General features: G+C 33.6%; 1 protein-coding gene and 1 long non-coding RNA gene across 2 annotated transcripts in view; one reads left to right on the plus strand and one right to left on the minus strand.

The window, feature by feature from the left end:
- NBEA (neurobeachin) overlaps nucleotides 1-24,638 on the minus strand; it is a 658,659-nt gene that overhangs the window by 403,763 nt on the left and 230,258 nt on the right. The window contains 2 exon segments of the mRNA XM_033103847.1: nucleotides 6,887-7,013; nucleotides 9,267-9,421. Coding sequence (XP_032959738.1) covers nucleotides 6,887-7,013; nucleotides 9,267-9,421 — 282 coding nt within the window.
- Nucleotides 1-24,638, plus strand: part of LOC117021089 (uncharacterized) — a 160,798-nt gene that overhangs the window by 55,203 nt on the left and 80,957 nt on the right. The window lies entirely within an intron of this gene.

Raw genomic sequence — 24,638 nt, forward strand, 5'->3', positions numbered from 1 at the left:
CACATTCATAGGCAAAAATATGAAACTTGACATAAACCTCATACCTCACATAAAAATGCACTCAAAATGGATCACGGATTCAAAATGAAAACTATTTATGAAACTTTAAAAATATATGGAAAACATATGAGAAAATATTCAGGACTTAGGGCTAAATTGAAGAGTTCTTAGACATAACACCATAAGATAGACTACAACAAAAATGCAAAGTTTTCCTCTGCCAAAAACCCTATTAAAAGAATGAAACAATTATCGTCTGTGAGAAAATACTTGAAACCACATTCCTGAAAAAAAAATTTGTAACTAAAATATAAAAGACCTCTGAAAGATCAAAAGTGAAAAAACAATCCAACTATTAAGTGGGCAAAAGACATGAACAGACATTCCACTGAAGAGGACATGCTAATGGGAAATGATCACATGAGAAGATGTTCAAATCATCCATTGGAAAATGCAAATTAAGATCACAATGAGGTTTCACTACATACCTAACAATGTGACTTAAAATAAAAAAGCCAACACCAAATGCTGGTCAAAATGAGGATAAACTGGATAACAGTGCATTGCTGGTGAGGGTTTTTTAATAAAACTAATCCGGTACTTACCCTATAAACTTAATAACCTCACTTTTGAGTACTTATCTCAGAGAAATGAAAACTTACGTTCACATAAAAACAAATGTTCACTGCAGCTTTTTTCATAATAGCCCCAAACTGTAAAAACCTAAATGTCCTTTAGTGGGTGAATGGTTAAACAAACTGTGTTAAATTCATACCATGAATACTACTCAGAAATACAAACAAACGATCTATTAATACACAAAACAACTTGGATGATCTCATGGCATTCTGTTGAGTGAGAAAAAGCATCTATGACACTTATGTAAGTCCAAGAAGAAATCATAGGGAAACTCAGAAAAAAATATTGAATGTAAATTGAAAAAACATAATGAAATTTGTGAAACAGAGATAAACCCAAGCCTAGAGGAAAAGTTATAACTTTAAATGATCAGATTACAAAAGATAAAAGACCTAAAATCAAAAGATCTAAGCAAGGGGTCAGCAAATGTTTTTTGTAAACGGTAAGACAGTAAATATTCTAAGTTTTTAGGCCATACTTATCTCTGTTTTAACTACTTAACTGCCACAGCAAAGTGAAAGCAGACAAAGGCAATATATATACAAGTGATGTGACTATATTCTAATAAAATATATTTACAAACTCTGATGGCAGGCAGATTTGGTTCACGGGCTATAGTTTGTAGACTCCTGATCTAAGTTTCTGCCCTGAGCATCCAGAGAGAAAACAGCAACTAAACCTCAAATAATTAAAAGAAAATAATAAGAGAAGAATTCAAAGTAATAGAAAATTTTTTTAAAAATTAATGAATCTAACAGCTAATTTCGGGGAGGAAATCATAATATTGAAAAATCAATACCTATTCCAATAATGATAAAATGATAAAAGACATAAATTAACAAAATCAGGAATGAAAGAGGGAACATCATTAGAAATCCTGCAAGTATTTAAAAGTAAAATAATTTTTAAAATTATGAAACACTTTATGGCAACACATCCAACGATTTAGATAAAATGGCTAAATTCCTGAAAGTCTCACATACTCAAAACTAACGCACAAAAAAACAAATACAAAAAGGAAAAAAAAAATCTGAAGAGTTACTTATCCATTAAACAAATTGAATTTGTTATTTAAAATTTTCTGGAAGGAAATTTCAAGGCAGAGATGGCTGATCTGGTGAATGCTCAAACACTGGATATAAATACAAATAATACTAAAACTACAGGTGACATTATCTTACATATAGAAAAAAATAAGGAAACTATAGATAGTATTAGAACTATTAAATTAGTTGAGAAAAGTCTAAACAATCTACCAAAGGGTACTAAAATTCAGTCGATTAGACAAAGTTGCAGGAAACAAAGTCAATATACAAAGAAAAGAACTGTCTTTCTACATATGACCAACACACAATTAAAATCTTTCTTTTTTTTTTTTCAACTCTATTGATGTATAATGGACACAGGCAATCATCGATTTGCTCTGTTTAGATAGATTTATTTGCATTTTATATAAGTAGAAACATACAGTATTTACTCATTTTTGTTTGGTTTCTAACTCAAAAATTGGAAGTTTAAAGTAAAAAAATTTAATTTAAAATATCATCAAAGATATAAGAAACAATTAAAAGACAAAATTAAAGTATAAGGCCTTTACAATAAAAAACTACAATAAGTTGCTGAGAGAAATTAAAAATCTCAAATAATGGAGTTACAGACAATGTTCATAGATTGAAAGACTCGATATTAAGATATCAATTCTTCCTAAATTTAATTAAAGATTTAAAAAATCCTAATTAAAATTTCAGCAGAATTTTTTTTGGCACTTGGCAAGCCAATTCTAAAATTTACATGAAAATGCAAATAACCTAAAAAGTCAAAGCAACTGTAAATAAAAACCAGAAGATTTACACCACCTGATTTCAAGATTTATTATAAAGCTGCAATAATGAAGAAAGTAGGGTACTGGCATAAGGATTGACATATAGATCATGAAACAATAAGTCCAGAAATAGATCCAGACATAAGCAGTCCATTGATTTTTAACAATGTGCCAACGTAATTTAATGGTACTGAAACATTGATATACATATGGATAAAAAAAGAAAAGCCAAACTTTAATTTGTCACACACACAAAAATTAGTGAAAATGGATCATGGACCTTAATCATAAAAGCTACAATAACAAAACTTTATAAAAATATATAGGAGAATAGCTTCATGACTTTGGAGTAGGTAAAATTTTCTTAGGATCTAAAGACACACAAACCATAAACAATGTTTTGAAACAATGCACTTTATCAAAATCAGAAACTTAACTTTCTTAACTCTTCTAACAAAATGAAAATATAAGCCACAGGATGGATAAACATTGTTTTATAATGCCTATATCTGACAAATGACATACTCGTATATTCAGAATATATAAAGAACTGGTACATTTCAATCAGAAAAACAACCCAATCTGCAAAAAACGGCAAAAGATAGCAACGGGCCATAGGAACGTGGAAAAAAAATTCATTAATTATCAGGAAAATGGAAAATAAAACCAAATAAGATATGTCTACCCAGCCATCAGACACTCTTAAAATTACGAAGATTGGCAATACCAAGTGTTGATAAGAATATGGAGCAAATGGAACTTTTATACATTGTTGACAGAAATATAAAATGATACAACCACAATGCAAAACGACTCAGCTGTTTCTTATAAAGACAAGCATATACAGACCGTCCTCTATTTATGATCGGGTTACACCCCGATAAACTCAAGTTGAAGATATCTTAAGTCAAAAATGCATTTCATACACCTAACCTACCACATATCAAAGCTTAGCCTGGCCTACCTTAAATGTGCTCAGAACATGTACATTTGTCTATAGTTGGGTAAAATCATCTAATACAAAGCCTATTTTATAATAAAGTTTTGAATATTTCATATACTTTATTATGCATATCGCTTTCTCACCATCATCAAGTCAAAAAATCCCTAAGTCTAATCATCTTAAGTCCAGGACACTTACTATTCAACCAGCAATATTACTGTTATTTATCCAAGAACATATGTCTGTGACAAGACTTATACTCAAACGTCCCAGAGACCTTTATTTGTAACAGCCCCAAACTATAAAAACAAGACAAAACAAAAACAAAGATGTCTACTAACAAGTGAACAGATGAATTGTGGGATAACAATATAACAGAACAATACTCAGTAATGAAAAGGAATGGACTACTCATGTAAACAAAAAGATATGGATGAGTGTCAAAATCTCAAAAGCTGAGTGAAGGAAGGCAGAAACAAAAATGTATATTCTGTATGATTCCACCTATGTGATGCCCTAGAAAAGACAAATTTAAGTTTCAATACTAAAAAGCACGCTTTTGCCTGGGGCAGGGACGGGTTGAATTACATATAGGGCGTAAGAGAACTAGCTGGGGCGAAGAATATATTCTATATCTTGATTGTGGTGGAGGTTATATGGATATGTAAACTCATCAAAACTCATTAAAATGTACAATCAAAATTAGTATTTTATTGCATTTAAACATTATAAACAAATGCTGTCAATAAAGTTGATTTGAAAACTAACTACAGAAAAAAGATACAAATACAAAATATTAAAATCCTCAGAATAAATAAAGTAAGAAATATGTAGGACTTCTATAGAGAAAACTAAAAACGGTTACTGGGGAAATTTTAAGATAAACTAAATAAAGAAATGGAAGGAATGAATGCTGTTCACAGTTTGGAAGTCACAATAATGCCAGTTGCAATACATCTCTACTTTGCATTCCTTGCCAAAACCCAGCAAGTTGTTTTTAATTTGGAGACTGTCAAACTAATTCTAAAATACAAATGAAAATGCAAAGCATCAAGAATAGCTTAGACTTTCTTGGAAAAAGGACAATGTGGGAAGACCTAACTCAACAAGATACCGACCTTTATTAAAACACTAAAGCTAATTATGACAGTATCATACAAGGATATACAAAGAGACAAATGGGGCAGAACTGATTGCCAAACCAGAATCCAGTATGTAGGGACATCTGATTTGGGACAAAAGTAACAGAGCATTGGGAAAGAAGAGTTTTTCAAATAAATGATGCTGGGTCATCTTGACATCCACATTACTCCCCACCTCATTAAATTCACAAAAATTCAATTCCAGATGGGTGCTACTTTTAAATGTAAAAAGCAAAGAATAAAAAGCAGCCAGAAGCTAAGTTATGGAAAATGTAGGCAAAGATATCATCTATAACAGAAAAAGCACTAACAAACAAAACTTGATAAACTGAGTTCCATTAAAACTTACAACTTCTGTTGATCAAAACAAACCATCTAGATAATAAGAAAAGCCACAGAATGGGAGAAGGAAAATTTATATATATCTAAGGGCTCATTTTCAAAATGCATAAAGAACCTTCATAAATTAATAAGAAGACAAACAACTCAAGTTTCTCTTTTTTTCCTAAATGGGAAGAAGTTTTTCAACAAACAAATCACAAAAGAGGAAAGCCAAAAGACTAATAAATATATAACAAGGTGCTCAACTTCATTAATCATCAAAGAAATGCAACTGAAAATAAAAAAATGGCTAATATGTAAGAGTGACAATACTAAGCATTGTTAAAGAAATCAAGAATAGTAACAGTCATATGCTGCTACGGTGTTAGTAGACTTACATAACCACTTTGGAAAACCCATTATCTAGTCCAATTGAACTTGCACAAACACTATGAATCAGCAATTCTAGTCTAAGGTATTTACCCAACAGATATGCATACGAATGTGCAGTAAATCCAAGAGTAATATACAGGCTGCATTTCTATGTAAAAGGCAGCATTATTTGTAATAGCTCCAAACAGGAAAATTCCAATGATCATCGTCAGTAAGACATATTAATAAATTGTAATGTACACCCACAAAGGAATAAAAATAAATTATTGCTACATACATGCAATGTGGATGTATTGCATAAACATAATATTGAACAAAAGAAGCCAGAGACAAAAAATAATACATACTGTGCAATTCCATTTATATAAAATTCAAAAAAATAATACTAACCTACTATTAAAAGTCAGGGTGGTGAATTGAAGAGAAGCAAGAATAGTAATAGGAAAAGGAGCACAGTGTGGAGGCTTCTTGGGTACTTGTACCATTCTACCTCTTGACTTGGGTGAGGCTACCATGACCCAATGTTAGCATTGTTCGGTTGCTCATTGAGCTTTTATACACTGCATTTGTGTGATACTTAAATTAAAAATGTAAATACACCCACAACAATGTGTAAAAACCTTTTTGGTAATAAACAGTTGTCTGTTATTTACCTATACAAAAATGTGAATACCTACAAGTACATGTGTGTGCATATGTGTATGTGCAATTTAACTCCAAAAATATGGCCCAGTCTCTTCTAGGAATGCTCTTTGATATGCTAACTAAAAACCATTTTTAACTATTAATCACAATAAAAAAGAGAATGTTTGGTTATTCAAGTTCCAATTATATATGTTATATATAACATAAAAGATTTATTTTGAAAGTCTATATTTTAAACTTTTCAATACCACCCCAAAGACGCCAATTTTTTTTTTACTTTTATTGGGGAATATTGGGGAACAGTGTGTTTCTCCAGGGCCGACTGGCTCCAAGTTGTTGTCCTTCAATCGAGTTGTAGAGGGCACAGCTCAGCTCCAAGTCCCGTCACTGTTTTCAATCTTTAGTTGCAGGGAGCGCAGCCCACCATCCCATACGGGAATTGAACCCACAACCTTGTTGTTGACAGCTCAAGCTCTAAGGAACTGAGCCATCCAGCCGCCCCTCCTGTGGCTCAGCGGCAGCTCTTTGTCTTCAATATAGTTGTGGAGGGCGCAGCTAACTGGCCCATATGGGAATCGAACCAGCAAACCTGTTGTTCAGAGCTCACGCCCTAACCAACTGAGCCATCCGGTTGTTCCCAAAGATGCTCAATTTTATCATGTTACCATTTGTGCATGTTTTTACTTTATTGGAAACAGTAACGTGCTATATGACAGTGGATTATAAATTCAGCAGAGTCAATGTTTGAAAGTCATTCAAGATCTCTGGAGTCTGAAATACAATACCAGATTTTTATATAATGAATAACTAACTAAAAATATTAAAACAATACAATTATGAAATGTAATCATAAAACACCTATTTAACCATTCTCAAGAATTCTTAACTACACCTTTGTGTTCACTGTATACCGTTTCACTACATATGAGAGGGCAGGAGGGAGAGAAATGAGTAAAAAACAAAACAAATAGCACTGTATACCTCATGTTTTCAGCCGAGTCTTCTGGCATCGGAGCAACAGTTTGTACAGCTGGAAGGTTTTTGCTAGTAGCACCATTCACAAAACTAGAAGAGGAGGAAGAGGAGGAGGACCCTGAATCCACTGCACCTGTGTCCAAAATAACAATTTTTAGCCTTAAACATAAATTTATTGAACAAGGTAATTTTCAGTACATCATTACTATCTGATTTTGAAGAATTGCTTATCTGAATTTCAAAACAGAATTTCATAATTAAAAAATCACTTGGCCATTAGAACACTAATAACTGTATAATTATAAATAATAAGTGTTGCATAAAATCCAGTTGATTTACTTATATTAATCTAACAAAACTACATATTACAAATGGGGTATAAATAAAAGACATCAACAAATGAAAATAACTTTAGATAAAATGAGGCTGATAAAACAATGCAAATTTAGATGTGAAAAATTTGTTTTATTCTTATGCCGTAATATTTTTAGTTTTCAACATTTAAGACATAATTTACAATAAACTGAGCATAAATTTGTGGCAGTGAAGCGTCAAAAGCTTATTTTGATAAAATGATTGCTTAAGAAAGGCTATAATGAGTATAATTGTACCTGATTTAAAAATAATGAGCTCTCCTCAACGATATGAAGGTTCCATTTTAGAACAGACTTTTCTATAACCATGTAAGTATACGAAATAGCTGTGGAGTTGAGAGACATCTAGTGTTCCTAAATATTATCTTATCTTACACTAATTCCCATAAAACTGAGTTGCTTACTAGGATTTCCACTCTAACACTTATATAGTCTAGGTGCCAAAATATAAACTGGTCAATGGGCCCAATTTAGATGTTGGCCCACAAAATATGTGTGTATGTGTGTGTGTGTGTGTGTGTGTGTGTTTCTAAGAAGGAGGTTTATTACTTACATTTTTTTTTCATTGTAATGTTATATACTTTATACTATCTCTAGACTTCTTGCTATCATTGCTTTCTATGTCTATTATTAATTCATGAAATAGAAATTAGAAGAAAATAACTTGTTTTATATAAAAAGAGGTGGCTTAGTTTTTCATTTACCTATATTTTAAAAATAAGGACTTATTTAAAAAAATACCAAATGCAGATTTTTTTCTACTGCATTGGCATATTTCCAAAATCTTAACATTTTTTTTCTGGTATACATTTTGGTAAAAGAAAAACATTTTTATGCATATTTCTAGAAAGCAAAATGAGTATAACGAGTAAGATTGTAAACTGAATACAAAAACTTTATATAAAGTCTTCAGAAAAGCCAGATATAAATATTTATTTATAATATAGATAAATCAAAGATGTCATGTTCCTTAACACAATGCCATAAGTGATGTTTATTTGCTCATATAAATGTGCTTGGTAAGAGCACATTCTACTTACTACAACCCCATAAATGTGTTTTTCATGATTATGTCAGACTCAGGTGGTATGATAAACAAGATATATACAGAAAGCACGAAGAAGAGCTATGAAATTAATAAAAAAAAGTGGGAGGAATCTAAGTAATGATAATAGATGGAAAAAGTTCAAGGCTATACAGTTTGGAGAAGAGAAGGCTACTATAGTCAGGGAAGAAAAGTCAGGGATCATCTTGCGTTGTATAAATACCTAAAATGGAATCACAAAGATTTGGGTAAGGATTTATTTAGCTATTAATCAACAGGAACATTTCTGGAAATTTACCAAAAAAAAAAAAAAAAAGAATAAGAGGCAATTTTAGGCAGGCTTTTAAAATTTGTAGTGATTTGGAATTTTCTGTTCCTAGAATCATTAGGAAAATGTTGGACAATGAATTGGATACAAGTATATAAATTAATTCAATGTCAAACAATGGTTCTTATTCACATGCATTTTTTTATCAAGTTGAAGCTCTTGCTTATCATCAAGTTTCTTAGGGGAGCTCTGCCTTCCCTTAAGACAATTTAGCAAAAAAAATACATTAAGATTCAAAGTCAATAAATCTGTTTTCTGTCACTAACATATTTAACACATCTTGTTATTCTTGATACACTTTACTATTACATATCAAACTTCAGCATTCCAGTTATCTTTGGTTTTGCTCCCCAAATACCTTTCAGCAATCTGACTTCACTCTGAAAGTAAATAGCACTACGTTTTGAGAAGACTCAAAACCAAAACAAATAGCGTCCTCTAAGATGACCACTAAGAAACACAACCTAGAACTACAGACACATTCTGAAAGGTTAGTAACAAAGTATAACCTTCTTAAAGACTACGGTAACCTTAAATGATCAGGGTATTTTATTCTTAAGGCCAACTAAGCAGAAAAATGAAGATATAAAAAACAGAAATAAAAAGATGAAGTATCACAAAAATATATAAGGACAATACCTGTTGTATTAATCATACTTTTTGGTGTAGCTCCAGTAGCAGCAAATATGTTAGAGGTGCTGCCTGCTGGCAGCCCACTTCCAGCAGCAGTGGCTCCCACCGTGGTGACAGCTAAACTACCTGGAGGTGGCTTCTTCACAGGCACCACGACACTCCTGTGACGAAAGGAATGATGGAAAATAATAATCAACACAAGGTTCAAGATGAATTCTAATCCTACCATGGCAGATACACATAGTCAACAGAATTGTCTTGTCTCCTTCCTCTTTAAACTCCTGAGCAAACTTCATTGGTGAAAACAATATGGATATTAAGGATACATTGTAAAGTGTGTTGACCACTAGAATTCATGTGGCAAACATTTATGTAAGATTTCGAGTTTGCAAACCTTTCTCAAGATGGCATGTGGGCTATAATCATGAATTTGGGAAAACTAGAAAAATATGTGTTCAAGTTAGAATATTTTGCATATGCACATGGGGCTCTCTTTGCAAAATATACGTAATATGTCTATCTCACCTACATTACATTCTCCATGTGTAAAATAGCCAGAACTTTTAAAGCTTCTTCATAACAAATAAAAAAAAGAAAGGACCACTGATAACATATAATGGCATAATAAGGTTATATTTTATTTTTTTAAACAAAATTGAGTTGTTTTTCAGAGTAGGAATGTCATTATAATAAAAAAGAATTAAGGTGATACACTAGACATTTGGTGAAAAATCTATTTTGCTATTTTAAGCTTTGACTTTTTGAACACAGGAGTTGAGTATTATCTCCTGTATTTTTAGCATATTTAAATGAATTTCATAACAAAAATCTGAAGATTACATTGTGTTAACTTTAAATTGTAAATGAATATGAATATTCGTCAATTTAAAAGCTAAATATCTTCATTTCTCTACAGGGAAGCTTCATTCTTCCCAAAGTTTACAGCACTGCAATATCATTTAACACATACTTTTAAGCTCTACTCAACCGTCATTGAACTTATTTATCTTAGAAAGCAGATGATGAGATGTTTTAAGCTCAAATGTAATGCTTGAGAACTGGCGACTGACAGTACAAAACTATCCAACCTAAACTAGGTCTTCAAATGTATCTGTGTTTTATGATTTTCCCATTAAAAAGCTCTACTTAAAGGAATCCATATCAATGGCTTGTTCTCAAATAAGTCTAAAGTTTAAACCTCCTTAATACTGTTATTTTTTTCAAAGAAACACTTTTGTTTATGTCTCCAATGACTTCAATGACAAAAATCTAACTTTGTAAGAATTATTATTCTCAATTTTAAGAGTTCTTAGAATTTTTTTGTAACCAAAGGTATTATAACCTTAAATAATTTTACAAGTTTCAATAATTTTTTTTTCATTATCTCTGGGTACTTTCTTCTTTTCTCTTTATGGATACACTCAAATTCATTAGACTCAACCGTGAATTCTCAACTATCTTACTAAATCACCAAAAGCACACATTATGTTTTCAGCAATCTGACTTCCTTATTAGCCATTCCTGATCTAATGACTTCATTTATCTCACTGAGAGGCAGTGTGACATTATGGACAGAATACAGGATGTGGACTTAGAAGACTAAGTCACGAGAACTAAATCCTTCTCAAGCTGTACGATCTTAAGTTAACTTCTCACTATAAAAATGGCAAGGTGAATGCCCTTTATTGCACATATAAGTGGGGAGAATATATGAGACTGTATTTAAAAGGACTTTGTCAGTTATGAGATGTCTTATAAATGTTAGCAATTGTCACCACTGTCTAAAGTGAAATAATGCTCTGCCTATAAGTTATAAAGTATCTAGTCATAATGATCTATCCAAAGAGAAATTTAAAGAACAAACTATAATTTTGGGTTTATCATCAAAATTCTTCTCTAAACCTCTAAAATAATGTTGAGATGCACTATTTCATTGGCTGTCTAGCATAAGAAAACAAAATGATCAATTCTTGACTTGAAGAGAAGTCATCAGTGAAACTATAATACTTTTTCTACATCTGTCATTAAAATCCTTATGGGTAAAATAAAGAAACACAGCTGATTGGCAGTGCTGTGAGATAAATTTGAAGGTGGTAGAAGAACTATTACCAAAGATTCCTGATTAGTATTTCATTGCCAACTATGTGCAAAAGCTCTCTGTAAGACCATTACAGGTATTTTGCCAAGTGCTATGGCTAAGTAGTATATTATGAAAAATTAATTATATGGATGAGAGAAAGAAAAGTTTAATGTCAATAACCTGTAACGATGGCTTGTAAATAAATGCAAAGATTATATGCCTGTCTCCAAAAATCTGAAAGTGTCTGATTGAATAATAATTGATGTGAAAGCCTCCAGACACTTCATTGACTGTAAACTCAGCAGAGTCTGAAAGTGTGACATGGCATATAAATACAGTAACACGATGGCTAAAAGCCCAGCTATTAATGTCAGGCAGACCTGAGTTAGAATTCTACCTCCAACAATTACCAGATGTGTGGTATTAGGCAAGCCAAAGTCTCTAAGTTCTATTTTCCTTACCTTTAAAATTAGACTCAATAGCTTGTACCTCATTAGCTTGTGATAAAGATAAAAGGGCATAATGCATATAAAGTGCTTAGCACTTTACCTTAGCTATTATTAATATTTTTATAGCTCCCAAAAGTGCTGTTGCAATCTGAGTCTACATCAGCAACAGTACTCAGATGGAAAGAAGCAATAAACCTGATACGCTTTGTGATTGTCAGACTTCATAAACAAAATCCTATGTGTGGTTTTAGGCACCATATTTCAAGAATAATGACAACGAGCATCACGTCCATAAGCAACAATTATGATGACAGTAGATCTGCAGAACAAGCCATGTGAGGAAAGGATAAGAGATCAAAATATAAAAAAAAATTACACCAATTTTTAAAAATCTGAAGGTATATGATAAGGAAACAAAAGGAAACTAACATTGGATCTCCAAATATCAAATTGGGAACAAGGGGAAGAAATTGTTAGTAACTTTTATGAGCTCCATGTTCAACTGGCTAGGATGATCACGTCACAAGGGTTGAGTGGAGAGAGGGGCAGCTGGATTTGACTGATTTCTCAGATTCTTTCTCAGTCTACAACTTTATTCATTTATAAGAACTACTATTTCCCCTTTGATTATTATGGCCAAATTGTTCTTCTGGATCAGAGGACTGTATATTCTTATCCTTAATACCAATTTCTTCACCAACACTATCTATTCCCTAACACCTCAAACCATTCTGTGTCCTAAGCAATCTATTTACAAATAATTTGAAAGTTTACACTTATCGTTATCTTTTGGAATGTTATTTTGTATTTTCGACTACTTATACATGAAAATGTATAAGTAAAAAGAAAATCCACTCTTACAAAATCTTCCATCAGATTGTCATCCAACTTTCCCCTTGGTTACTTAGTCCACCTATTCCAAAGGCTTACGTAGGAGTCTATGTACTCACTTGAGGTGCACAAATACCCTGAAATACACACAACTTTCTGGAATACATATACTTTTTCTAGGGTGAGCATATAATTTTTATATATATTTCAAAAATATAGCCACACAAAAGGTATGTCCCTCTAATCTAAACTACTAACATATTCCACTCTTCTTGTAGATCAGGTAATCCTAGACTCCTCTACACTACACACAATTTACCAATTACATTCATCTATCTTAAGAATATCCTTCCCATGTTTTCCCACCCAATTTTATACTTCTGTCCCACATCTTTAAGACAGTAAACTAAAGAGTGGATAATTCCCTTATATACATATAACCTTCACACACTCCAAGATGGTTAAATGTTATCAAAATAGCACAAGCCAGGTAGTTACGCTTTCTAATTCACTTCAATAAAATGTTCCACTGAGTGATTAATTACATGTTTTGTAATACATTGAGTGAAGCATAAAACATACAAGCACAAATACTTCCACTACTGAATTTATCCTATCTCTAAGCCAGACAGTCGGGGTCTGATCTAAAATTCATTCATTCATTTAACAAACATTTATTGAGCACTAGGATATGTGAGAGACTATTCTCGGTTTTTATATATAGCCATGTATAAAACAGATAAAACTCTCTGCCCTCATGGAATTTGCATTCCAATAGGAAGAGACATAGATACAAGTGCTATGAGAAAAATAAAGCATAAGGCATGGTATTGGAAGGATGGCTGAAAGGTGGTACTTGAGGAAACACTGAAGGGAGTGAAGTAACAAGCCATGAGGATATTATCTAAGGAAGAGTCTCACAGGCAGAGGGAACAGGGAGAAGGTTGGTTTGACTTGAGAAGATTGATTAACGTGGCAAGTTTTAAGAGATGAGACGAGGGAATAGGGGCGCAGATCATAGGTCCTTGTACTCCACTGGTTTTTTCCTCAGATGGGATCAGAAGCCATTATTAATAGTTTATGAACAGGAAGGAATGTGATCTTTGGCTACAATAGGATCACTCTGGCTGTTGTGTGAAGGAATGAATGAAGGGGGGAAATGTAATGGGCGGGGGGGGGGGGGGCGATTGGAAACACACAATAATCCAAACAAGAAATGATGGTCGTTTGGATTGGAATGGCAAAGTGAAAGTGGTGAAAAGTGGGTCAAATTTTGACTATATTAAGAAGGCAGAGCAAATAGGATTTGCAAAAGAATGGATGTGGGTGTGAGAAAAGTCGAAGATGGTGTAAAGATTTTCCCCTTAAGCAACTGAAAGAGCAGAGCTGCCATTAACTAAGATCGGGATAACTGGGACTGGAGTGGGGTTTTTAAAAATAACTGTTAAATTATTAATCATGCAAGTAGTGATGCTGAATAAGCAGTTGGATAGATGAATATCTAGTACAGGAGAGAGGTTTGGGCTGAGACGTTAATTTGTGAATCATCAGCCTATATGCTATTTAATGCTAGGATCATAGATGAAATCACCAAAGAAGTGAGTGAAAATGGTAGAAGTGGTCCAAGGACAGAATCTTGGGGGTCTCCATTAACTAGTTCTGTGACTTTGTAAAAAGGATACTACCTTAACTGTATACCTCAAAGATTTGTCCTAAGTATAAACTGAGATACTGAAGGTAAGAAAGGGCTTTTCAATAGTGACTCATTAAAGCAACTGAGTTTCCTAATTATTCATAGCACTGTGTAAGAATCCCTTTCTTCTTTCTGTTCCCTCCCTCTTTTCTGTAACACTTATTGAACACTGACAGGTTAATGGAACACAAAGACAATTAAGACATTACCCATGCCTTAGAGATACTTGAAGGAAATACAAGAGACAACCAAATCAACTGTGCAATATATTTCAATAACTGTTCTGATCAGAGTTATGCACAAGCACTTAAGAGTGAGCTGGATCTAAAAGGATCAACAGAAATCAGGCAAGAGGAGAAAAGTTCAATAGTAAAACTTAGGCAAAGAGATGACAAAACATAGCAGACTGAAGAAACTGCAAATAGATCCTTAAAACGGGTGAAAGGCGAGGACTTTCCATTGCAAACGAACAAGTTCATTCTTTATTGTGTAATAACAAGAAATTATTTCAGGATCTTCATCAGTTTTGTATTGAAGAAAAATGTCTCTGGCATAAATGCAGAATATACATTTGGGGAAGAAAGCATATGTAAATATGAGGATAGTTAGGAAGTTACAGGAGAAATCCATTTGAGAGATGCCGATGTCTAAAGTAGCTTTCAGAATGGACATGTCATATTTTTGTGGGATTCAAGTCTTTCTATTTTTCTTCTCTTCTCTTCTCTCTCTCTCTCTCTCTCTCTCTTTTTAACTTTTTAAAATGTTTTTATTATATAGGCAGAATATAGGTCTTTCAATCAAGTTTAAAAACAGCCATCGATTACTTTTTTGAGACTAATTACAAGACCATTTCATTTATCATAGAATTTTGAAATTTTATGGGACTTGGTAGAAATGCATTATTCTGAATGTTGGGAATCTGAGTCTGAGAGCCCAAGAACTAGACAAAGGTCACACAACTAATTACAAAGAGACCCATTATTAGTAGCCAGATCTCCTAATTTCCGGGTTATCACCCCCTTCCCCCCCTTCCCAGCAAGGCTTATAGATGTAAAACATTTATCTTAAGAAAAAATTGGAACTTTGGAGAAAAACAATCTGTTACTGATTTTAGGGTGACATTTCAATTTACTGAAGCTCATGAGAAATCACAAGATTACTGCCATGATGTTTTCATGTTTCATGAGTCCCAATTTTTATAAAATATTTAGAACAACAATAGAAAAAATACATATAAGAAATAATTATGTATTTTATCAACCTGCCCTTTAAACAGAGATACTGTTTCAGCTCACTGACTATCTGTAAATGTCAAGAGAGACAAAGGCAACAAAATTGGGAAAATTAAGATACCACCAAAACTGCACCTTCTAGTAATTAGCCTTAAAATACTATACCCAGGGCGTATGAAGTATTATAAAAGCTGGGTTTTCAGTGGCTAGATATCAGAGAAATTTTGAAATGTGGCAGATTTTTCATCAATTTGGCTTACATTTACTTGTTTGTCCTTTAAATAATATAATCAAAACACTTTTTTAAAAAATTAGAAACTACAAGAACAGAAATTGAACTCCTCAGCAGTAATTATAATTTTTGATAATCTTATTTAATTCTAAGTTTAAAGAAGTCACTGTACGAGGATTCCATCAAATCTATGAAACATTTCTTTATTATGTACTATAAATTGTCATCCTCAACATTAATGTAAAAAATGTTAATGTCAAAAACCTAGAGAAAAAATATCTAACCTAAGCTTGCACTTTAAGTTTAATAATATGAAGGCTATCTACATTGCTTTTTTAGTCCTATCATATTTTTAAAATATATTTTATTTTAAGAGATTTTCTTTCTCAGAGAGTGAAACACTTGGAAGCAAGAATATTAACGTTTGAGGGGAAAAAAATTCAGACTACTTTGCCTGAACATATCAAACCCAGGAATTCGAATGTAAACAGGTTTGCAAAATCCTAAGGGATGAAGTATAAATCCTGTAAGATCCATGTTTGTTAGCCAGAGAAGCTTTTTGTGATAGCTTAGATTTAAAATAATTTTCTAAACAAAGTAACAGTTAAAATGTATGGAGAAACACAATGCCCCTTGCTTTTTTTTTTGGCTTTTTTTTTTTTTTTTTTTTAAATCTTTTGTCCAAACTAAAGGGGAAATCTCAAGAATCCCTGGGGAATTATGACTGAGCTAAATCATACCAAATTCTCAAATGATTAAAAATATGTGAATATATAGGATTAAATTTTAGTATAAAAGATAAGGTAAAGCTTAATTGATGGTTTAGGAGAACAGCATTACCCTAACCTAAAAGTTACAAGGTTACTAATACATAAAAAATACAGTACAGCCAGAATATTTTATGAGCCATAGATCTATGTAGAAATCTACCAAAAGAGATAGTATTTTGAGATACCTTGCAACTTAATTTATGAGTTCCATGGTGAGATTATTAAGTGCTTCTGTTAGAAATAAAACCAAAGTATTTCTCTTTGCTTTACAGTGACAGAACATTAGAAAAACTGTTATAGTTTTATATTGTAGTTGCTAGATACATACAGTGTTTTCTCACTCTATAATAATAATAGAGGACCTCTAGCATTTTCACTGCTGTACAAAATCCATAAATATACAAACATAAATTTTAAAAATACAAATAAAAAATAAAAATTTGTTAGGGCCACTCAGTGTAATCAATGACATATACTTAAATCTGCACAGATGATGAGGAAGGAAATGGGGGTAAAAAAGAATCAGTACTTTCCATATATGTAGGTAAGAATATTTATATATTTTGTAATACAACCTGATGAAAGATTTAATACTAAAATAAAAAAATGTTTATTTTAGTTAATTCTGCTTCTAAAATTTGCCATTGCAGTTTACCTAACAAAAATTAACTTCAAAAAATAAGAAACAAACTTCAAAGCACTGAAATTCATCATGGCTCCATTCTAAGCAGTGAGAAACACCCTACGGAGAACCTAAGTTTAACATAACTCAAATCACATAAGTTGTTTTAGAAAGTTATTTCCAAACTTACAATCTAGAATAAGTATAAACAAAACATTGTTAGCATGTTTGCAATAGAACTAATAAACTACTGGCTAAAGTGAAACCCTAGTGGTTTCCATGGGGGTTTTATAATATTGTGAGAAAGAACGATTTAGTTATAAAGAAATGAGCAACTGAGTTCATAGCTATTTTTCAACTAAAGATAAAAATGATAAGTACATTATTGGTGAAGTAAGGCCCATGATACTTCTGTGTTTGAAACTGGTAGTATTCAGGACTTTTATTCTAAAGACTGTCATCTTGGATCCACTTTCAAGGAACTCAATCTGATGTTAAAAGACATGTCATAACTTGGGTTTCAGGCTTTAGTGCTTCAGAAATATGTTTATATACTTCATAATGTAATTATAGCTACCTTAAAACAGATAAGGCAAATGGTAGCAATATTTTGGAAATATAATTGAAAAATGCAGTTGTCCAGAAACACTTGGGGGATGATGTCTCGGAAAAGCTGCTCAAAAGCTCCAGAGTTTGAAGTTAAATTTTTGATGTTGTCACTCTCAATCTATTGAATGGCTGACAGACAATCAAACCCGTCTGGCTGGCTGGCAGCTCATTTTGCTGGCAGGTGGCAAACAATTAGACACACCAATTTGTGCCTCCTGATGACATTAAAGCATGAAACTAAGTTGTATGCAGGGCCTAGTGATTTGTGTGAAAGCATTTCAAAAATAATACTCTTTGCCTTGGCAACTCATTTCAGACTGCCACCTCCCATTATGGCTTTGAGCAGTGAAGACGACAGACTTGAGTTACGTGCAGTGCAAGGCCGCTTCTGTTCAATCCGTCATCAGCGCCCCCTGAGACCTCAATCCCCTCTTTTCATCAATATCACCTCATCATTTACATTTGATAGTACTTGAGCTACTGCATATATTAACTACACTGGAGTCCTTTTCCTAAAAAGAATTGAAATACGCTTTGTGTACCTCGATTTCATTTCTACGTATGCAATTTAGAATAATGATTTCACTCCCATTGCATTTTGCACAAACGCTACCAGTAACAACAACAACAACAAAAAGTTCTATTTTTTTTTAAACTAATATTCTCAAAAGTGTAATAAATTTTGAGTAGCTAAGAATATTGGGACTCAGGTGATTAAGTTTTAATGAAAAAAACTGTTCTAACAATAATCCAAATTAAAACAAAAATGTTTGACTTAATCTTTATTTCATTGGATTCTCCTATGAAAATCAAAATAGTTCTTTGCATTTATTGTTCTGTATTTTAACAAAAATTAGATAATTTAAAATTAAATGGAACATAAAACTTCCATAACCATAAATTCAATTATTGTAAAATTTATTTACATATATAGATTTATAGAGCTATATAATTAGAGATACTTACATGCATATATTTACATACACTCAAACACACAGATAACCTGAGACCATAAACCAAACTGGTGAGATAGAGGAACATCAATATTAAATGGCATAAGGAATGTCCGAGGAACTGAATGAATGAACATCTAAATATATTATTAACACAAACCATTAAAAAAAAGAAATATTTTCCTATATTTACAGACCCTATTATTTTTAGTTTTTAAAATTTATGACACTTAACACGGTTTATCTTATATGACAATTATTTGCAAACATTTTACTTCCTTTTGCTACTCTTAGTTCATAGAAGAAAAAACTAATTTGATTCATCTTTATATCCAACATGATGACTAATGCCATTTGTATTTACAGAATACATTTTCAAGAAATATGTGTAAGACACTGGTCAAAATGTGCATATGCAAAGTTTAAATTATATTTATATATAAAAAATATAATACATCCTTACTGAAGATGACTTTAGTGCCACACTTCTACCCCTAAACACTAAAAAATTACTGTCGCTAGAGGATTCAAAATGGCAGAGTAGATAAACGTTGTGCTTGCCTCGTCCTATGACCATATTAGAATTAAAACTAAATTATAGTACATCAACCTGGAGAACCATCTGAAGTGTAGATGAAAAGAAATCCTATAACTAAGGATATAAAGAAGCCACGTTGAGATTGGTGGTGGGGGCAAAGACATAGAACAGGACTGCCCCACACCACGTGGTGGTTGAGAATCAGGAGGAATATCTTAGCCATGCAGGTCTTCCCCACCCCTAAGGAGTGAGGGACGCCATCCTCCCCACCCCAAAGCACTGATGCTGGGAAGAGGAGCCCCCACAACATTTATCTGTGAAAAACAGTGGTGATTCCAACCCCCTTCCAGGTGGGAAGGGAAGGAAAGCTGCAGAAAATCCAGATATCCTCTTAAAGGGTCTGCATATAGACTCACTCACTGCAGGCACTAACTCTAGGCTCGGACAGAGGGATGGTGATATGGGAGGAGTCAGAGACATATAGGGAGAGACTGAATTGTGTGGCTTCAGGGCAAGGACTGGAGGGACACTTGCCATTTTCCCTGTGTAGCATCTTCCTCCCATGCAGCTGGCAGGTGGGTGACATCTTTCCCGTGTGGAGCCCTCCCCGACATGAACAAATCTGAATCTGCACTGGCGTGGTGAGCTCTGCACGCTCCACCCTGGTAACACCCTGGGAACCCTGTCCCACTGAACTAGCGTAACGCCAGAGGCATTTTATTGATGAGCAGCCACCCTTGCTTGCATGGCACTCTTTCTTGGACAACTCTCGGGGGGTCCACGGGCACTGCACAGGTGGTGGGTGACCCTGGTGTGCTTTGAGACTTTTACTGAATAGATCCAGTCTTAGCACTGGCACCAAACCAAAATCTTCATCAAGCTGATGAATATCACTCGTCCCACCCCACCTCACCCAATTTATATACGAACAGAGGCTCTAGCAGCAGCTGAGCCGTATGGGAACCAGCAGGTGGCAGCAGGCCTCAGGGTGCCCTGGGATTTTTGTAGAGCTTCCCGAGGCCGGTATGGGTGGCAATCATCCTTGGTTCACAGTGTCATCTCTCTCACGTGCCTCCAGGGCCAGCACAAGCAATGACCAACTGTGAATTACTTTGTAGCTCCTACCAGGTAGTCAATGGCCAGTCACAGGCAGTGGCTGACCAGGGCCTGCACTGTGGCCCATACCAACAGGTGTAAGAACCAACATACTTGGAGGTTGGTTTCAGATCACAACAGAGGACCACCAAATTAGCCCCAAAAGCAGCACACCCAAAGGGCAGTCTTAGCAGGCACCAAAGGCCACTGGGGCAAATCTTGCTCCATGTGGTAGACACCCCTCACAGCAGCCCATAGGCTGTGGACATAGCCAGCCACACACCACAGTCTGTCAGCCTGAGGGTCAATCCCACCTACCAACATGCCAACAGCAATCAAGACTCAACTATAACAGGAGAAAACACACAATCCATACAAGGGATACTCCTGGATACCTGGCACAGGTGACCAGGGAGACTGTGCAACTGGGTCCAACAGGGCAACTACTACTATTCCATAAGGTCATCTGGCCAAGACTGGTGACATAGCAGATGTACCTAACACATCGGAATAAGAGAGGCAGCCAGAATGAGGTAACAAAGAAACATGTCCCCCAAAAACCAGGACAGAACTCCAGAAAAAGAACTAAATGAAATGGAGGCAACCAACCTCCAAGAGACCAAGTTTAAAACATTGGTTATAAGGATATTCAATGATCTCAGGGAGAACTTCAACAAAGAGATAGTAAGCATAAAAACAGACGTAGAAACCATAAAAAAGAACCACTCAGAAATAAAGAATACATAACTAAAATGAAGAATTCATTTGAGGGAATCAGCAGTAGATCAGATGAAGCAGAGGACTGAATAGGTGATTTCAAAGATAAGACTGTCGGCTGATTTCTCTATAGAAATTTTGCAGGCAAGAAGGGACTGGCAAGAAGAGAATGGAACGAAATACTCAAAGTGATATAAAGCAGGGACATGTTACTAATACTACTCTACAAAGCAAGACTATCATGTAAAATTGAAGGAGAGATAAAAAAGCTTCCCAGACAGGAAAAATCTCATCACTACCAAAACCAATATTACCAGAAAAGTTAAAGGGACTTCTTTACAAAGAAGAAGGGGGAAAATAAATAAATAAATACATAAACACATAAATAAACACACAACACACACACACACACACACACACACATGTGAATAACAAAATGGCAGTAACTATGTATCTATCAATAATCACTTTAAATGTAAACAGATTAAAATTCTAATTGAAAGACACAGGGTAGCTGAATGGATAAGAAAACAAAACTCATATATATGCTGTACACAAGAGATATAAGTGATCTCCTTCAAATTGAAAGACATACACAGACTTTATACACACAGTAAAGGGATGGAAAAAGTTATTTCATGCTATGGAAATGAAAAAAAAGCTGAGGTAGCAATACTTATAACAAATAAAAGTCACTTTAAAAACAAAAGCTATAATAAGAGACAAAGAGGGCATTACATGATGATAAAGGGATCAATCCAACAAGAGGATATAACCTTAGTAAACATCTATGCATTCACACAGGAGCACCTGAATATTATATATAAAGCAAATATTGAGTGACATAAAGGGAGACATCGACAGTAATACAATCATAGCAGGGGATTTTAATACCCCATTAACACCAATGGACGGATCTTACAGACAGAAAATCAACAAGGAAACAGTGGCGTGTAACGATACACTAGATCAGATGGATTTAATTCATATTTTTAGAGCATTGCATCCCAAAGCAGTGAATATACATACGTTCTTTTCAAGTGCACATGGAACATTTTCCAAGATAGACCACATATTATGCAACAAAACTAGTCTTTGCAAATTCAAGAAGATTAAAATCATATCAAGTATCCTCTCCAACCATATGGTATAAAACTAGAAATTAATTACAAAACAAACAAAAACACATGGAGACTCAATAATATGTTACTTAAACAATGCCTGGTTAATAATGACATCAAGAAAGAAATTAAAATATCTGAGACAAATGAAATAAAAACACAACAATCCAAAATGTATGGGACCAGCAAAAGCAATCCTAAGAAGGAAAGTCATAGCAATGCAGGCCTACCTCAAGAACCAAGAAAAATCTCAAATAAACACTATAACTTTACACCTAAGGGAACTGGAAAGAGAACAGCAAACAAAGCCCAAAGTGAGCGCAAGGAATGAAATAATAAAGATCAGCGTGGAAATAAATGAAATAGAGGATTAAAAAAAAAAGCAAAAGATCATTGAAATCAAGTGCTATTTTTTTCAAAAGATCAACAAAGTTGACAAACCATTAACCAGACTCATCAAGAAAAATAGAGAGAGGACCCAAATAAATAGAATCAGAAATGAAAGAGGAGAAGCGACAATGGACACAAAAGAAATAGAAAAAACTATAAATAATTATAGGCCAACAAATTGAACAATCTGGAAGAAATGGATAAATTCCTAGAAGCATATAACCTTCTAAGACTGAATCAAGAAAAAACAGAAAATCTGAACCAACCAACTACTACTACTAATGAAATTGAATCATTAATCAACAAATGCCCAACAAACAGAAGTACTGGACCTGACAGCTTCACAGTGAATTTTACCAAACATTCAAAAAAGAATTAACATGTATTCTTCTCAAACTATTCCAAAAAATTCAAGAGGAGAAAAAGCTCCCAAACTCATTTTATGAGGGCACCATAGTCTGATTTCAAAATCAGACAAAGACATTACAAAAAAAGAAAATCGTAGGCTGATATCTCTTGATGAACATAGATGCAAAAATTTTCCACAAAGTATTAGCAAACCAAATTCACCAATAAATTAAGAGAATCATACAGCATGATCAAGTGGAATTTATTTCTGGTATGCAAGGTTAGTTCAATATGTGCAAGTCAGTTAATGTGATATATCACATTAACAAAATCAAAGATAAAAATCATACAACCATATCAACAGATGCAGAGAAAGCATTTGACAAAACCCAGCATCAATTTACGGTAAAACTCTCAGCTAAGTGGGAATAGAGGAAACATACCTCAACATAATAAAGGCCATATATGACAAACCTACAGCTAACATCATACTCAATAGGGAAAAGCTAAAAGTATTCTTCTTAAGATCAGGAACAAGATAAGGATGCCACTTTCATGACTTTTACTCAGTATTGGAATGCCTAGTCACAGCAATCAGACAAGAAAAATAAATAAAAGGCATCCAGATTGGAAAGGAAGAAGTAAGTGGCATTATTTGCAGATTACATGATACCTAAAGATTCCACAAAAAAGCTTTTAGAATATAAATGAATTCAGTAAAGTAGCAGGATATAAAATTAATATTCAGAAATTGGTTGCATTTTATACACCAATAATGAATTGTCAGAAAGAAAAATGAAAAAAAAAAATCTCATTTACAACTGCATCCAAAAAAGTAAAATAAAATACCTAGAAATAAATTTAACTAAGGAGGTGAGATACCAGTACTCAGAACACTGTAAGACACTGAAGAAAGAAATTGGAGAAAATACATATAAATGGAAGCATATACTGTGCTCATGGGTAGGAAGAATTAACATCGTTAAAATGTCCATACCACCCAAAGAAATCTACATATTCAATGCAATCCCTATCAAAATACGAATGGCATTTTTCATTGAACTAGAACAAATAATCTTAAAATTTATGTGGATCTACAATAGATCCCAAATAGCCACAGGAATTGTAAGAAGAACAAAATTGGAGGTATCACACAACCTGACATCAAGCTATACTGTCTCTAATTTGGACAAAGCAGTTTGACAATTTTAGAAAAAGCAATATAGAATAGATATTATATTACAAGGCTATACTAATCAAAACAGCATGGGACTGGCATAAAAACAGACACATAGATCACTTTCACAGAACAGAGAGCCCAGAAATAAACCCATGTGTATGCGGTCATTTTATCTGTGACAAAGGAAGCAGAAATACACAGTGGGGTAAAGACAGTCTACTCAATAGATGGTGTTGGGAAAACTGGACAGATACATGCAGAAAAATGAAATTGGACCTCCTTTTAACACCATATACAAAAACAAATTCAAAATGGATTAAAGATTTAAATGTAAGACCCCAAACCATAAACTCCTAGAAGAAAACATAGGCAATAAACTCCGTGACACTGCACTTAGTAGTATTTTTTTCTGATCTCTCTCCTTGGGCATGGGAAACAAAAGAAAAATGAAACAAATGGGACTACATCAAACTAAAAAGTTTTTGCACAGCAAAGGAAACCAGCAACAAAATGAAAAG

This window comes from Rhinolophus ferrumequinum, chromosome 4 (genome assembly GCF_004115265.2).
Source record: "Rhinolophus ferrumequinum isolate MPI-CBG mRhiFer1 chromosome 4, mRhiFer1_v1.p, whole genome shotgun sequence".
Taxonomy (NCBI): domain Eukaryota; kingdom Metazoa; phylum Chordata; class Mammalia; order Chiroptera; family Rhinolophidae; genus Rhinolophus; species Rhinolophus ferrumequinum.